At 41.9% G+C, this 18,499-nt stretch overlaps 1 protein-coding gene across 3 annotated transcripts in view; it reads right to left on the bottom strand.

Moving 5' to 3' along the window:
• The window catches only part of RPS6KA2 (ribosomal protein S6 kinase A2), a 286,567-nt gene extending 275,979 nt beyond the window's left edge, over positions 1 to 10,588 (bottom strand). The window contains exons 1-3 of one of the 3 annotated variants that reach the window (XM_064708648.1): positions 10,473 to 10,588; positions 1,008 to 1,165; positions 566 to 644 (exon numbers count right to left, since the gene is read on the bottom strand). In XM_064708648.1, coding sequence (XP_064564718.1) covers positions 566 to 628 — 63 coding nt within the window. In that variant the 5' untranslated portion in view covers positions 629 to 644; positions 1,008 to 1,165; positions 10,473 to 10,588. Of the gene's footprint in view, positions 1 to 565; positions 780 to 1,007; positions 1,166 to 7,773; positions 7,854 to 10,472 lie in introns of those variants that run through there. The other 2 variants (XM_064708651.1, XM_064708647.1) reach the window with 2 other exon arrangements.
• Positions 10,589 to 18,499: the final 7,911 nt, after the last annotated feature.

The following is an 18,499-nucleotide window of genomic DNA, read 5'->3' as shown; positions in this document are numbered from 1 at the left end:
CCACCATGTGACTGAGAGCACTGTCCAAACACTTCTCGAACTTGAACGATGCCTTTCTTGACACAAGATAACCTTAGACTGAAGGTAATGAAAACCCTGCAAGACAAATTGCGAGCACACGCAGCACAGCAGCCAGCTAATTATCACAGCATCGTGTTTCCAGCGCGATCCGGAAAGCACAGCCTTACGCTGAGAGCTAATGGGCAAACGGGTAACCAGAACCCAAGCGAGGTCCACGGACCTATTCGAGCCTCAAATTACAGATCACATACTTCATGCTTAAACGCGAGCCTGAGTCCGACTCAGCCCGCTTTGTGGGTTTTCCATCTGTTGCATACGCGCTTTCCTTTCCAGCCGCCCCAGCGCTCCGGGCATCAGCATCCGAACATCCCGCACCGCCCGGGCTGCCGCTCCGAGCCGCTCCGCCTGGAAGGCAACAGGTTCCGAGGCTCCCTGGCTGCCCGCCCTCAGCGGCGAGCAGAGCGGGCGAGGGATGCTCACCGCACCCCATTTCGTGGGGTTTGGGGCCCCACCGCGCTGCTTCCCCGGCCCCGCAGCCGCTCACCTCCGTCTCCATGGGCTCCACCTCTATCCCCTTCCATAGCTCCAGCAAGTGGGCGATCGGCATGCTGGGCGATTCCTGCCTGCGGACGGGACCAAGCAGAAAGAGCGCGCGTCTGCCGCCGGCGGGAGCGGAGAAGGGAAGGTGTCGGGGGGGACGGGGCGCGGAGCCGAGCGGGACCGGGACCCTGCAGCCACCCGCTCGGCAAAATGGCTCCGCGCGGCCCCCGGGGAGTCGCGGGCGGGGCGCGGGCGCTCCGCAGGCGCGGGGGGCAGGACAAGGCAGCGGCCGCCGCTCCGCAGCCGCCGACGGAGCCTCGCCGCCCCGTCCCGTCCCTGTGGGCCGCCGCCACGGCCGTGGCTGGCTCCGGAGCTGGGGAAAGTTGCTGCGGAGGATGCTGCGGCGGCGCTGCCATGGCAACGGCAGCCCGGCATCCCCCCCTTACCTGGCCGGCCCCGCCCGCAGCACCGGGACCGGCGGGGCCGGGGGAGAGAGCGGCACCGAGACCCAACCGCGGCTGGAGGGGCTGCAGGAAATCAGCCGGTTCCTGAGCGCTGTGTAGAGCGCTGGAATCGTGCGAGTGTGCAGCGGACAGAAGGATATCTGGGGTTTACAAAGCCCAGTGTTATTCCACTCTTAAAATAATTGACTATCACTTCCTTTACTATTTTATCTCTGTACTACAAAGCCTGTAGTAAAGTCTGTTTATTCACATGCCCTTCTGCTCTCATAAGCGATTATAACCTTACTAAGCATGACAACACACCACCTGCCAGAGACTAATGCAGATATTGATTTCAATTTTTCTCAAATTTAGGACAAAACATGCATTTTAACTTGGAGCAACTTCATCAGGGACCAAAAGGTGTTATGTTAAATAAATCACTGCTCTCCAAAGAGTCATTTTGTCATGAAGAGTCAGCATGCAGAGTGCATTTTTCTTCTGTTCCATGCTCAAAATGCCATGGTTTGCTTCCATATAAGCAGTGCTGTACAAATTCGACACAAGCTTTCATTAACAACAAAAATTCTTCTACCAGTCTACAAAGGAACATTTGAGAAGTGTTCCTCCTCCAGTCCCATCTCAGCTTCCCCAAATTCTATTTAACATGAATAAGCTTCCTGTGAGTCCAATTGCTAAACACTGCTAGGAAAATCAAATTCACCAACCACAATAAAGAAAAAAATTAGTCCTCAACCAGGGCTACAAACAGAGCCATGTATTCAGATACTGCTGTGAGAACTCAGTCTTTTAATTGTGTTAGATTATGAACACTTTTCTTGACATCCATGACAACACTTCAGTAACAACTTGTAACACAAATTATGCAGTTTCATCTGGTTTGCAGTTTGAGCAATTAAATATCGAGATTACTGCCTTTACTCACTGCTCACCAAAAAAGTGTAGTGGGAGTGATGGCAATCACACAACAGACACAGGTCAGAAGCTGCAATACCCAGCTGTACACACTCCCTGGCTCTCGTGTCCTGTCCCTGTTTGCTCCCCAGCAACACAAATTCCTGCCTTTAACTTGACATACAGGCACTCCCGAACAGCCTCACAGCACCAACAACTGGGAGGGCAAAACCAGGATGAAGCACAACAAATTCAGAGCACAAACCCCACTTGTTTTACAAAACCCAATGACTTTTATCAACCAGACACATCAACCCCGAGAAGATTGTACATGATTATATCATGTTTCACCTTTATATTTAAAAAACATTTAACTCCAATTTACAGGACTCTATTTTAACCTTTGAGATAGAAATCTCAGATGCTGCAGGCTGAGAGCAACAGCTAAGTATCTGTGACAACTGAGAACTGGGGAGGTCCAGATAATCCCAAGGGAGGCAAATCCAAGGTTTGGGGTCATTGCACTCTAGTCAAGTAAAAAACATGTGCAGGCAGATCTAATGTTTTTACAACTTTTCCATGAAATTCACTTAATTCTTGAGACATGCAGTTGAATGCTTGCTTAAGCGTTAATCTATCAAACTGGGACATCAAAACTCACAAGTTTATTTCCAGACCTGGTTGATCAGTCTAAACATGCATAATATAATAGCAGGGAAAAAACAAATGATAAGAACTCATTGCCTTGACATACATACATTGCTTTGACTCTGTTATAAGCACGATACATGGACTGTGCACTAGACTGCCTACACTCTATCACCAAGATGACTTGGACTCAAATTATAGATTGGACTAGCCAAAGCACATATCCCATACTCCATTTCATATCCCTACCTAACAAAGTGCCAAAGTTTTTAGCCTCAACTTAGACGAAAATATGGGTTTGCATAATTTCCCCTTGCTCTTTATTTTGCAGCATCACAAAACCAGGAGTAGTCCACTTCCAAAAACACCTCATTAGGAGCAGAATAAAGAAACAGAAGGGAAGAGAGGGATGGAACATAGAAGCAAAAAAAAAAAAAAAAAAAAAAAAAAAAAAAAAAAAAAAAAAAAAAATCCCATACACAAAAAAAGCAGACAAATTCAAAGAAACTGGTCTCCAAGAACGCACAAGAAATCTGGTCAGAGCAAGAAGTAGTTACAGATTTTTTCCCTAAGAAAAAATGCTAGTTAACCACACTGAAAATTTAACAGAAGTAATATTTGCAGATATGCTAGCTAGGCTGAGAATTGCAAGGAGATTAGTTCAACCTGCATCAAGAGAATAAAAGCATTTTTATTTCCTATGTCAGGAAGCACTGGAGTACTTGCATGGTGATTTTTCATCTATTTTTACCTGTCTCCTGAGTTAGTAGCTAATGATTGCTGCCAGATACAGAGTGGGAGATTAGACACATCAATATCCTGCTGGGTTACAGTAATTCCTACATTACCAGGAGATACACAAGTACAGAAGAAAGTTTCTTAAGAGCATTGGGTACAAATCACATTAAGATACTTTAATAACTGACATATCTGCTCCTTTGTGGAAAAGGAAAGGGCTGTTCCTCCATTTGATGCACAAGAGAGAAGAAGCACAGAGAAATATTATTCTCTTTTACTAGCTCAAGACACTTCCAAGTTCATTACTTCAGTGTTGAGTTGAATGGAATCAGCTCATGCCAAACACATGCATTCATCTGCATGCAGCTTGAGCCCAAAGCTCACTCAAAGCTTGAGCTAGGTAACTTTCTGCCTGTCCAAAACCAAAAGAGATACTACCTGATGCAGAAGTCAGCAAAAAATCCTCTCTCCTTCAAAGGCATTCCCGCCATCCTCCTCTGCATCTAAATGCCTTCTCCTGGTAGCCACAAACATCACCTGCTATTAGACTGGCTGCACTGCCAAACCAGGATCACCTGCCTAGCTTTTTGGGATTTTTTTCCCCCCTTCTCTTATTTCAGTCAAGTTTTGACTTGAAAATTCCTTTCCTACACATAACTTTTTGGGACAGGACTGACCACTTGCCTGTCTGCTCATCTGCAGCATTACACAAGCGAAATTTAAGCTTCATTTTCAGTAACTCCCAGGCAAACAAGAACTACACAGAACATTTTCTTAAAGGATGGAATCCCCCAAATGCCAGTGCTGAAAAGAGATCAGGTCTCTGAAATGCCAGTAGCATTAGTAGAACTGAGAGGAAAAAAACTGCCAAGAGCAAAGTAGTAACATTTCCCCGTCCCTTCCACATGCTGCACGAGAGAGAATATGTAGAGTGCATTACTTGCCTGATGCCATTTTTGGCTGCTAAAGGAGTCCTGGAAAGCCTTGAATGCTCAGCTACAAGAGACCCAGCCACTGATCACCCCCTAACCACCAAAGAAATCAGACTGTATAATGTGCACTGAAGTTCTCCCAAAGGTCACTTAAGAGAAGACGAAAATCAGAGTAGAGCACTACCAACATTTCCTGCAGATTAAAATATTATTAATATTTTAATTAATAACTGGATAATATTATCAAGTTTCCCAAGGCACAAAAAAGGAACTTATTTGGTCCTTTCCAATGGTTCCTGCTGTGCTGTAGCCAAAAAAGGATGGACCTGGGGCAGAAAGAACTCTGTCATGCAGCACATAAACACATTTCAAGCAAGTTGTCTTCTTGTAGTCTCTGTATTCTGTTGCATATTTGTTCTTGTGGAATAAGTACATGGGGAAGGATGCTTAATTGCCCTTTCTGTGAAAAAATTCCTCCTATTGTCCTAAACATAAAAAGACCAAGGCACATTGAAAGAATACTTCAAAATACCTCACTTGAGAGTAAATGGTTGGCATAAACTGGAGGAAATCACTCTAGAAGTCCTGCTGATAGAGACCCTTCAGCTAAAGGATTTGGCACTCCATGATGAAAACGGTGCTGGCCACACACAGTGGCAGAAGGCGACATACACAGACCACGCACAAGCAGAACCTCAGCAGCAAAAGGAGAGGCCTGGGCACATCCCAGTGATGGTGTTAGATCCACACAGACCACTGTCATCATGTGTACCCATCACGATGGTATCCCCATCAGCCGCTGCTCTAGTTCACCATAAAACGCAGCCTTATGGCAGGGATGTAGAGAGCACGGTCTTGTAGGCTCAAATGGGACTTTCATTGCACCATCCCAAATGTGAAAGAAACATGCTGGGCATGACTAGCTTCCTGTCATCTGTATAGTCAAGCTTGTGTTAGATGGATGAAATCTGTGGCAAATGGGTAAGTGTCAAATGTTAGAAGTAACTATTAAAGGTAGGGCAGGTTTTAAACAGGATCTATACAGATTCTTTGATGAAGGGAAGTCTAAATTGCCTAAACTTTTCTTTGGTTTTTACTAAAGTTACAAAAAGCTGCACTTTCTGGTTGAAAGCAAAATCCCTCACATTACTTTTTCTCTGTGAGAGCAGGTGTCAAAATCCTTTAAGCTCATTTCTAAACACGATGAATACATTTCTCCTCAGCTTATTTATTCAGTGTCTCAGCATTAAGTACTTCAAGCTCAGCATTTGGATAGCCTACCATCATTTGGGCAGAACCTGAGAGAAACACAAAACAGTATCTACACACTGCTAATTGTGCCACACACAGGGGAAAGAGTGTTTATTACAGTAGGAGAGGCATCCCTGGTGCTGGTAAAACAATTTACTGTTTAGTTGTGAAGTACATGCCTGAGAAGCACAAGAGGAAACACTGGCAGGTAAGACATTCAGTATCAGAGCAGTGTGCATCTGTCCCCTGCAAAGCTCATAACTTAACATTTTCAAATTAAAATCATGTCTGCTGAGTCCCCTGAAATAAGAAATGCTCAAAACTGGAGAGGAAGTCAGCTTAATTCCTAACCTTTACAATGGTCTGGCTTCACCATTTGTATTTAATGAGAAGGTCTAGACTGAACATTAAAATCAATATGCTTAGAGAGCAGCAAGAGTAATTAGACTCCTTCAGCTTAAAGGGTGCAACAGAGCTATTACAAGCCATCCCAGTGCCTCTCCAAACAGGGATGAGGGCTATTAGGAACTGTAGAAAAACAACCACTTTTCACATTTGTTAGTTATCTGCATTAAGGCTGCAGCTACTTAGCACATCCTACATTAATCAGTTCTTAATATTACAGTATAGTTAAATACTGCAGGAATTAACTTGAAAAACAGAAAACCTAGTTCAGATATCTGCAGCAGGTCAGCCTCCTTCAGTACAGACATGGCTTAGCTGATGTCCCCAGCAGGGATAATTGGCTAGAACAGCAAAGCCCTCACTCTGTTCCTGCACTGACCCATCAGTTTAGTTGAGGCATAATATTGGGTCTGGCTTCAAAAGCCTGAGTGCCCTGGGGCAGCTGAGCCAGTGCAGAATACTGGGAGCAGCACCCAGCAGCACCACATGGCATCAGCCAAGCTCCACAATCCACCTGGGTGCACCTACACTGAACCAGGTGGGGACTGTTTTTTCCACAAGCCGTTTGAGCACCTGCATCATGTTTGCACTGCAAGCCTGAAAAAGCAGTGAAAAGCTAGGAAGCCTGCTCTGATTTGCTGACAGTTTGCTTGAAATCCCAAGCCTTGCAAGGCATTAACCACTCTCAGAGCTGAGCTGCCAAACACAGAGTAGCCTTATCTGCTACAGCCTGTAGCTAATTTTGAAAAAAATTAAAGGATTCCTGTGGCAAAGATGCTGACCATCAGAAACATTTATTCAAGTAATGTTCTACACAGCAATTCCCTGTGCAAACTTCTGGGATATTCTTCATTGAGGCTGTAATTCTCCATAATACCCTGGTAAACACTAGTTAAAAATGGTGGTAAACACTAGTTAAAAAATGTTCAACAAAGATAAGCTTTCAAAAGTAACAAAAGCTTTCCTGCTGGGCAAGGTTACACTGTTTTGACTTCATATTGTCATTTTACAAGCACAGAAGAGATTGTTTTTCCCCACAATGCACTGTATATAGCTCTTCAAGGAGAAGCTCACGTGTCCTAGAGCAGAGATTTCCAAGGACACATTCCCATCTCTGCCAGCTCCTACTGCAGCAGCACCTTGGCTGAACAAAGAGGCTTCCACTTGCCTGCTGCACGCAGCCTCTTGTGTCAGAGGCTGGAGAGCTGAACACAAACAGCTCCAGCCAGGCTCGATCAAGGCTCCTCAGCAGCTGCAGCACAGCTTGAGCACTTAGCACAAAATGAGGGGATGGGAAAGGAGAAGGACAGTCGCATTGCCCTCAACTAGGGGCTAGGAAAACTGATTTGGAGGCAATACAGCAACTCAGGATGATGGGGGAGAACATTTGACACTTCATTTGACCTGCTGCACTCACTGCATCCAGAGATAACACCACCCCAACGTGTGGAAGATCAGAGAGCTACAGAGGCTGAGCTGGGTCACACCACCAACCTCTTGGCCCTGGTACAGTGGAAGCCATGGGGGAGAGAAACTCAAGGCAAGAACAAAAGTGAAGAAATCATGTCTGGTCACCCTGACCGCTCTGATGAGAGAAGATGGAACAAGGACATTGCTGGCACAAAAGAATGTAACAGGGACCTGATAACCAAAGAGACTGTGCTACTAAGGGAACAGGGCAAAGGGGTCCCAGTGGAAAATTTTGTGTGGAAGCCAGAGAACTATAAATACTGGTGACTAGTAAAATAAACTGGCTTTGCTGCACAGCATAAGCCTGTGTCTCTCAATCCCTGCACCAATGTACCCTTCTTCCCTCCCCAAAAAACCAAGGAAACACTCTTCCCTGTCACTGTTGTCATCTTATTGCAAAAGTCCCATACCTTCTTAGTGATTTCTCACATACAGCTCCTCATAGCACTGACTCCTTCTTCACAAAGCAACCAACAAACACCAACTCCTTTCACAGCACAGTCAGCAAATACCAACTCCCTTCTCCCCCAGCTAACCCACTCTTTTGTAGCACTCGTCTCCTTATTGGACACAGCTGTGGCCTGTTAAGGGCAGGCCTGTTCCTCATCTTTGGTGATTAGTACAGCCGCAACTCCTCAGGGGTGAGACCACCTTCTGCACTATTCCCTTAAATTCTATCCCTCCACATGTCACCTCAGTGCCATAGGAGTGGGGCACTCAGCAAAAAGATGGTAGCTGAGACCTGGTCTCTGACTGCTTAAACAGCTCCTCACTAAAAGGAGCAAGAACAGCTTTGGTACCTCAATTGGAACGTGCAGAAGTGTCAGAAACACCAACAGGCAGAGGTAGCAGGGCTGCACTGCTACTAGAACCTCACTAGGGTGGATGTGGCTGCGCTGAACAGGGTAAGAGCACCCATCCTACTCCAGCCGGCAAAAGGGGGATTGTCCTCAAGAAATAAATTTAGGTCTTCTTTAACTTTCATTGACTAAACAAGCTACTTTCATACAGGTCACTGTTTCTGTCAGTGGTTATATTTAGAAGTCCAAGCAAATTGTCAACTTAAGTACATAATGAAATTATTATTTTAGATCTAGAACAGCATTCTAGTGACAGAAGACAGAATGCTCAGGAACTTTTTTTTTTTTAATGTGTAAAACTCTCTAAATTAAAAAAAATTACAACTATAAAGCTTACTTCCATAATTTTCTATCTGTTAGGAAGCATTGTGATAGGAGATAGATTAGGATTGCCTAAAAATACAGAGAGAGGACTCCAGGCAATATTTCAAGCATAACTCAGTAAGAGTAACATTAATGTGATGTAAGGTTACACATCATAGAAAATCTCACAGTAAGCTACCCAATAGCTGTGACACAGACACTTCAGGTGACTGAGGACAAAGCCACTAGTTCATTTGTAGGCAGACTTTGCGTTTAGATCCTGCTAAAGATCTGCTTAAACATATGTAATACCTGAATTAAAGCCTTCTTAAATGAGCTTTTTGCCCTAATATTGCGTGAAAAATGGATAAATATCAAGAAAAATTGACTTTATTATTTCAGTATGTCTACTCAGACAAAACACTTATCAAATCTGTACATAGATGTGAGATTTTCAGCAACTGCAAAGATATTAGAAGAAAAAATGGAGAAACATCTCCATTTATAAGATTCCCACAGAGCCTGAGGAAGCCACAACCTTGAACAGAGGAAAGGATCAGAAGATTTACAATTAATTTTGAAAGATTGTGCATGCTGCTAGGTTTTCACTCAGTAAATCATGATCTCACACACTGAGAACAGGAGTGAATGCAGCACCAACTGAAGCTGACACACTTCAGCTTCATAAATTCTTCTTTAACGGTTCTAACCTACAGTTTGGAAACTAACAAAGTTTATTCAACATAAACAGCACCAATCCTCCATTATTACGGGAACTTTGCAACATTGAGTGTCTTTAGTATCAAAAGGAATTATTACCTCTCAAACAGAACATTCAAATCAATAAAGACTTCCGAAAGCATACACACAAATTAAATCAGAAACCAAGATTTTCTAATCCAAAACTAAATAGTCAGTATGATTTTTTTCCCCTTCAGTCAATTCACATTTGTCTTTTTAAAGATTACTTTAGCTTGAAGGTGAGATTGACTCTGCAGGTGCTTGATATCCAATTCTGGTAAAAAACAAATCATACCCCAAACTGAGTTAATTTCTCCAGTGTTTTGAATTTTAAGCAGACAGAAGTAACAGTTTTTTAGTTTGCTATTTTAAGCATGTGACATGCTGTATTTTCATTACTTATTCCAAATGAATACCACAGTAGCTGCTTATTTTTCTAGACAAGTATGAGATAACTGAGATTCAGATTTCAATATCTGAGCTCAAGAAATCAAGTGTATTATGGGTGATGATTAAAGGTCTTTTGGTTCTAGCCCAACCAGAATTTATCAACTGTTCAATTCCAGAAAAAATTCCCCCCCATCATGGCAGTTGCCATTAGCAAGGGCACAGGGGAGAGCTGGGGACAGAAAGCAATAGACCAGAGCTAAAATCCTCTAATGCTGTGAGGCTGAGCAGAGAGAGAGAGAGCCAGGCTACACAGCACAGCTGTATACCACCCCCACAGAACTCACATTTCATATCCCTTTCAGGAAGATTTTAAAAAGGCTGAAAAAAGCAGCTCGATGGGCAAGTTAAAATCAAGCTGCACAAGGGACCAAACTCTTTAACACTTCCAGTGCCCACTAGCAGAGAGACACCAGATGTAACATGGCAACTCTTTCCAAAATAGACATTAGAGCTGAAGCAAGCGCTTTCCACAGCAGCATCACTGAGATGAGTTACACACACAAACCAGAATTCCCACATACTGGTGAGGCAGAAACACACAAGGCTGGGATGGGGTGTCCCCATCCTGCGGTCTGCACTGCCGCACTGCACAAAGAACAGCAGGAAAGCCCAGACAGAAACAACAAGCCTGCCTATACACTTTCCATAACACTTATCACTTTTCAAGAAGAGTAAGTCAGGAAGGTATGTGCTAGCAGCCTCTCTCTAGGTGCCCTTTTTCCCCCTCCTGAGAAGCAGTAAGGAAATGGTGCTACCCAAGGCCACCTTCCTGCCTTCACAGGTGCAGCAGTACCACAGCTCTAGGAGCCCACAGGGATGGTGTGCTTCCATATTCACCATCCAGATAATGCTGCTTCCCCAGAATACAGCAACAGAAATACAGACTACAGAAAACCCCAGGGCCACAAAGGCAGAGAAGAGTTTTGTACACCCAGCCTGCGCTAATTTAAAGCCCCTCCTTCATGTAACAAGGCTCACCTGGGTGAGGGCCACCTGGAGGAGAGCCAGCTGCTCCTAGGCTCCAGAGGGAAGGAACAGCACTCCTGTTAGTGCTGGGAGGACCCTCCAGGAATGGCTTTCTGGCAAGAAGGGAGCAGTTTCTGCTCTTGACCTCTTGTTGTGGGTCAGACACATCCTGCCCTTAGCAAGGCACAGAGTGTTTGTAGTGGAGGAAATGCAGAGAGCCCTGTGGTCTCACATGACATGGGGCTGTCAGTCAGATCAGCACTGGCTGACTGATATTTTGATCCAGATGTGTATTAAATTGTGGTAACTTACTTACAGTGGGGTTTTGTTGCTAGAAAAAATGAGTAAGAGAAGGAGGGTACAACAGCATAAATCTCAGCTAGTAAGACCCCTGATGTTTCAAGATATGGATTTCCTGGGTCTTCTTTTATCATCCATTTCCTATCTTTCCATCAAGGGAAAAGCTCTGGAACAAGTATAATACATTATTTTGTTCCAAAATGAATGTTTTTCTTGTCTGTAAATAAAATTAAGCCTGAAGTAGAATTTTACATTTCACTTATATTTGATATTCCCTTATATGTTATGATTTCTGTGTTCTGCTTCAAGAACCACCATGTCCCTAACTTGCTTTTGTATTTCTCAAAAGATTTAATGCCCAATTTATGGAGCAAGGCATGAAAAGCAAAAGCTTGCCAAACTCAGTGTATGAGTACTAATCAATAAATCTTATTTGTATTAGAAAAGAAGAGCAGTTGTTCTGCAAGAATAGCAGGCTTTATTATCATGAGTTACTTTTAAAGCAGCTTCCAAAGAAGTTTCAGGGCCTCACATACAGGTGGCCGAATGAGCCTGACCACCAGCTGACAAAAGACTTTAAAAGGGACAAAAATCAAACCGGGGTTGCAGGCATTCCACAGCAGTACTCAACCAGAGAGTGCAGAGCAATGCTGACCAGAGGCAAACCTGTCTTAGATTGTGCAAATGAGACACAACTCTCCTTGCAAAGAGAGCTCTGCAAGAGCAGTCATGCTGCTAGTTTTCAAAACAAAGTTCCCTTGGCCTCATTAGAGCCTTTCAAACAGACATACAGGGCTCTTGACTGCTGTTACCCACTAGAGCTGCAATTTGCGTTTCAAACTTTAGCAGACTTGTATAAAACTGAGGTAGCAGCAAAAAGAGCAGCAACAGATTGCACAGTCTCTCAGGCTGATTGCACAGTCTCTCAAGTCAGTTCAAATCTGGAACAGGGTGGTAAAAGTCCCCCACATTTTCATCTATACTCAATAAGCAATAAAACAAAATGGAAGGGATAATTCCTCCCTCATTTCCAACTTCACTTAACATATCCATACTCATGTTCATTCTCTCAGAGGTCTAGTATTTCCCCACTCTCTAGCTTTGTTGTGCCTATCTTGGTCTTCAGGGTTCAATTAACTCCTACACAGAATGATTGCCTTCAGCTGATTTTTGGAGGCTGAAGTTGGGAATTAACTCTGAATGTTCATCTGTTCAGCTAACCTGGACCTATGTACCCCTGAGTGCCACTGGTAAGGACTTTTAGGGCTTTTATAATGCTGACAAAAGTCCTGTGCACCTCCTTGCTGGAGCTCCGTATTCAACCAACACTTCTCCACAGAGAATATCCCCTTGTCTTCTCCAACAGCAGACTGAGCTGATCCCTTTGGGATACAGCCTTTCACTGGAATGAGCTCCAGTTTTCTGCTTCTATGGGCTGTACACATCGAGCTGGTGCCTCAAAGGACGCCACACCAACCTGCTGCCACCCTCATGCTCCTCAGGTGGCTGCCAGGTGTGGACTGTCTGATACCTCGTGTGACAAGTGCACAGTGCCCAGGCCATGCAGCCCATTGCTGTGGAAATTCTCAATACATGCATGGAATTTCTTTCCATCCTCTCAACTAGAAAGCATTTTGAAGTTCTTTTTTCTGAAGGCAGTTATCAAGGTCAGTGAAGAGGAATTGAATTCTAAACTATTTGCATAGCAGAATGACATCCATTGTAAGATTAAAACAAGTAAACAAACAAGCCAACAAGCACAGAGGAAAACAGAAAAATTGTGTTCACCTCTAACAAAATAATTACAAAATAATGAGTATCCAGATTAATTGGCATGTACTTCTGACTATATATACAGAGCTTACCCCCAGTACTTTTCTACCCCATACTGTATTCTTTTATATTAAAATGCTTTCTAGGAAGCAAACAGACAGAAGTGCATTGCAGAATTTGCATTTCCTTTTCAGTGCTGAAGATTCACTGCCACTTTTTTGCCCTGGAGACACTTTAACCCATACTTCCCACTCTCCACACCACGTGTCCTTAATTGTTATTTTCTGGATGGAGAATCACCTCAGTCCTGCTGAAAAGCTGCCTAGCCTTTCATAAAACATCTGAAATTTCACCAAGATAAGAGAAGTGGCAATTAATGACTGTGTGTAGTGTCTCAAAAGTTCAGCAGATGGATAGGAGACCCGAGACCCAGTCCTGTCAGCAGAGTGCTGATTTGTGCAAAGGGAAAGAGCAATAAAAACAGTAGATAGATGCAATCCAAACCGGACTGTTCATCAGGTGAGGGACTTTCATGAGTGGTGGGAAATGTGAATCCTCTTGGGCAAAAAATGGAGCTAATAAAGGATCCCTACATTTCAAGTGATCCTTAACTAAACAAAGTGATCCCTTAACTAAAACAAAGTGTCGCCTCATTGGGGATTCTTTTAGTATTTGTGTTACTTTTTTTGCACAATTTCTTAATATCCAGATTTCCATGGGAATTTGTTATTTTTGAAGCCATTGTATCCTATGGCTTTCACTCAACATTAGCTGGAATATTTTTCCACATCTCTGCATCAAATGTGTTACTCTGTCTCACATCTTCAGACTTCTTACCAAAGTAGTCACAATTTAAATGTCAGTTTAACATCCCTAATCTCACAGAACATTAGCACACAGTATTACATAATAGTGAAAACCAGTTTACATCCCATCTTTCTTGGCTTTGAAAATGAGCTTTTAGTCCAAGTAAGACCATTAGGATCAGAGTATATTACAATTAGAAGGTTGTAAAATGAGGTTAGCCACCAGGAGCAAGCAGGAATTTCTGTCCAGTAAAGAAGGACTCTTCAATCCACTGTTCATTCCCAACTGCTATGTAAATCATTGTAATCCAGTCTGAAATCAGTGTCCAGTTAGGATTGAGACTGGTTTTACACATGCTCAAACTTTCCTAGACCTTTCCTAGTATCATAAGGATACAACAAAGGGATCCTCAAAAGTTTTTGAATTTAATTATTGCCTGAGGATTCTAAAAATAGAACTTGAAAGTGCAGGTCAGAAGTACCTTTATCACATGATCTTCTTTTTCAGTGTCAGACAGAAATACAGCAAGGAAAATGCACTATGTTTTCATGGTTTCCTTCGTTTCATACACACCCAACACACTGCAATCAGAAATATCTTTTTCCTATGTAGACAAGTCTATATCTTGCACATTTGAGATTTCCTCAAATGCTGCAATATATTAGCATAAATCAGATTTGTTGAAAAACCTTTTTACACTTCAGAAGTTTTTAAAATAGGAATAGAGACTCATGTATGTGCAGGAGGGACTGTTCTGATGTATGAATCACTGCTTCTAGAAATCCTTTTAGGTACAGATTCATAATGTCTCAATGATCTTTCTTGAAAAAGAAGCTCTACTGATGCAATGAGAAGCTCATGTTCCACTCCCTTCCTATTGTACCTGATATCCTGTGCCAACCATTTTAAAAACAAAGGAAACTTTTGTTCTTGCTGAGATGCTTCAAGGATTATACTTTTGCCAAGACAATCATTAGCCCTTGTGGTAACCTTCTGCATTTAATGGACTCATGAAGTGACCTCAGGAGTCACCTGTACAGCCTGAGCTGGTTTCACTCCTCACATTTAGGAGTGGAAAAATAGAAGTCAAAGCTCACTAGTAAACCAGTCCTGTATGTAAAGATTTGTAGATTTGCAGCAGAACAGGACTGGTCAAACAACCTTCAAATGTTCCAGCAGTTTGTGCACTTCTATGAAACCAAATCTGGAATTACATTGATAAAAGCTTGATGCTAGCAACCAATATGTGCTACATATACCATTTGTAACCCATAAAGCTGTAGGAGGAGAAAGTTTCACAGGGACCAGAATTACTTTGCAGATGGCATAGGCCCAATTATAAAATTCCTGGACACATTCTGTTCTGCCTAGTTTAGTTAATTGCTTTGATACACTGAAGCATGAAATCCAGCCCTTTTCCAAATAAGGGCATTACCAGTTTCTCAGAAATTGGGTTTGTGTCATTTCCCCAGAGCTTATTAAAAAGTATTACTCTTAATGCTGTTGTTGAGGGGTTTTGCTTGGGTTTTTTTAATACCAGTTAGGTATATGTGCATGTCATTTTGCAATGGTTTCCACAATTCTGCAATGGTTAGTGTTAACATGCATGTTCTTAGGCACCTTGTTCAATTAAGTAGATACACATGAAGTTATTATCTCTAATTTATCCTTTGATTTTAATATCGTAACGATTGCTGATCTGTGTGTTGTGTAATGTGGAAAAATTATATTTGCTGTAGCTATGTTAATAGTGAATTTGCATTATCTCAGGTTTTAAATGGTTCCACAAAAGTAGTTTTATCTTAGAATTTTGCTGGTTTTGAAACCCCTGAGGTCTACCTCATATTTAAAACCTGTTGTTTTAAATACTTCCTTTTACTGCTCCTATTGGAAATAATCATAAATGTTTCTACTGCTTGAGTATTTGATGGCTTAAATGTTCTAGAAATAATGATACATTTTTCATTTCTATAGGTCACCAATAATATCCTGTACACTGCTCTGAATCATCATTCAGTTCAGTTAATTGGGGTTTGAGAAATGTTATTTTCTCATGTCAGGATATTCTGACCTGAGTAATTACTGGTACAATTTCCACTCTAATATCACAAATCCCATTATGAGCAATAACACAGCTCCTCAATATATTGCTGAAAGAAAAAAAAAATATTATTTATGTTGAGTAGTATATGAGACAGTATTTTCAAAGAGTGTCTCAATCACCTGTCAGTTACCACCAGAGAGGCAAAGGCTTACTTGAATAATTATGATTTCTCAGTATCATTAAACCCAGAAAATTGTTGTTTATGACATCCTAAGTAATTTTCAAAATGTTATTTAAAGCTTTGCTGCAATTTGCCTTGAGACACTACTGTGACATGGTTGACTAGAAGTTTCCTACATAAAGCAATTTAAAGGATTTCTGTGAGTGTATTATCTTGCCACATAACATGACCCAAGTAGCTAAGTCACACAGCTAAAAACATTACCAGGCAAACAGCTGCCCCCACTTAGATGTACATCTAATTACTAGACCTCTCAGACAGCACTCTCCAAACAGTTTTAACAGACACAATTTTCCTCTTTTGTCTCCTGTTCTGCTTGGTTCTGTTCTTGATCAATAGATACAAATTCCACCACAGATCACCAGTGGAGTCAATTAACTACTTTACATTTGGTCCAGCCTATTTGGTCCAGCCCAGCAGTCATGCCTGCTTCACAAAGTAAACAAATAGCAATTAAAATTTTCTACAGTTTTTCTTTCTACTTCTTTCTCTCCAGATGTAACTGACTGGATAAATCCCTGTGAGTCTGCCACCTAAACTCCAACACTCTAACACTGTCTCTAACACTCAGGAGACCTAGAACCAGGAGTAAAACATCCACCAAGAAGACCAGTCCCTCCAAGTCTCAAAGTACTGCCTCACAGCAGCTCTCAAATTGCAGATTTTATTTCAAAGAAAATCTCACACTTCTAACAAAACTTTAGGGAAAAAGGCCGTCATGTACATCAGGCTTTGCAGACAGAGGCTGCAGGGAGCATCTCAGTCTTGGGGAGAACTTGATAAAAGAGGTTGTTTTGCTTGCTAAATAGGAAAACTTGTGAAGCAGGAAAGCTTTCTAAGGGGCCAGTGTTCTTAGCTGGTGGGTCCTTCACAGAAAGAAGCCCTGTGGGATGACTGGCAGCACAGCTTCCCACCAGCTCCAGCGCACAAGGTTTTCAAGGACAGCAATGATTCATCTCCACATGGGCAATGCAAGTTGTCTGGGGGAATTGGAAGTCTTATAAGAACTGTTTGAAAATGCATGCTGACCTGCCTTGTTGTTATAAATTAGTACATTTTGAAAGCAGATACGTGGCACATTATTTTCAGACTCTGTTTCTCCTGCAGTCATTTTATTTGTGAAACAGCACCTGTAGGAACAAAATATTGCTATTTATAATTCTGCTCTCTGTCACATAAACAAATCCTCTGCCAAATCCCTAACAATACTGCGTAACAAAACAGAGCAAATAATGTTGCAAATCTAATTTAAGCTAATACAGGCAGCACTAAATGAGGTTCTGGTCATGGCTGATTTTACTTCTCTGTAATCTGCAGCAAGTCACTTGGTCCTTTGGTTTCTTTCCCTCTTCTGTAAAATCCAGACTAGGAAGGGTAATGTAAACAAGGCAGAAATTCAGATTAGAAGTACAAGTAGTCTCAGAATTTTGGAACTGAATTGTCTGAAATGCTAATGCTTTGATCCAGCTACAACAGAACAATGCACAGCTGTGTACTGTGATATTCTTGGAGCTGCAAGTATCTTGGCTGCATTAGGGATATTTTCTGGTGGTTGCTGAAGTCTAAAAAGGCTCACTGGGAAATAAAAGTCAGACCTGTAGAAAGTGGTTGGCTTGAAAAGTGTTCTCCTGGGACAGAAATGTAGCCAATGACCACAGTATGGATAACTGAGATTCTGAAATGTTCTGGATGCATCCTGGAACAAATCATCTATTTGGCCAACCGGGACACATCCAGTATGTTAGCTGGATTAAGAGTCTCCCCTAACCATATCCCACTTTTCACTTGACAAACTGGAAAAGATTTATCAAAAGTAAAATGTTTCCCAAAAAGTCACAACTAGCAGAATCTGGAATTGCTTATTGTCTCATAGAAATAACACCAACTGGTTTTGGTTTCTTAATTTTTTTAATAATAGTTTTTATAATTTTTTCGTTCTATAAACTACCCTGAAATGCTTCTGAGAGCAGGCTTACATGGTAGCTAATTCCAGAAAATACATAAAGTCTGGAATAAAATTTTGTAATAAACTGTCTGGTGCAGTCAGACTGCATCATAGAATGTTCTCTATCTCAGAGTCTTTACATCTAATTCTCTGTGTGGAATAAAGAAAATGAATACAAAACTTCCTATGGAAGATAACTACTTTTCTAAGGTAAAATTACTTCATTTTAGATTGTTTTCTCTGCAAACCTTTCTGCTCTGTTACTTGAATGCAAATTCCAGTTGTCTATAATACCAATGTTCTTTAATGAAACTGAAGTTGACTGTGACATTTCAAGAAATGTTCATGTAAATTACGTCTTCACAAAGAACACAACCTCTTGAATGGTGCCAAATAACCTAGAAGAGAAACATGCTGTTACTGAAAGCAGAGAGATGAAACAGGAGCTTTATTGTCAGGCATTCATAATGATGCCAAGGTTAGGAATGAACAGAGTCTTTCTGTGATTTATTCAAATGATAATAAAAATTAGCCTTAATGCAATAAGACTCCCAAGTGCTATAGGTGGAGCCAATAGCATTGGGCTCCTGTGTTGTAAAGAAATTGAGGGGGAAAAATACGTTAAGAAAGTTTCTGAAAAGCAGCCTCAGCCTGGTTTCTTTTTTCTGTAAATTTAGCCATGATGCTACTTAATATTTCATCTGAA

The sequence above is a fragment of the Zonotrichia leucophrys genome, chromosome 3 (genome assembly GCF_028769735.1).
Source record: "Zonotrichia leucophrys gambelii isolate GWCS_2022_RI chromosome 3, RI_Zleu_2.0, whole genome shotgun sequence".
NCBI classification, from domain to species: Eukaryota; Metazoa; Chordata; class Aves; order Passeriformes; family Passerellidae; genus Zonotrichia; species Zonotrichia leucophrys.
The sequence above is the reverse complement of the archived record's forward strand: the minus strand, read 5'-3'. Positions and strand labels throughout refer to the sequence as shown.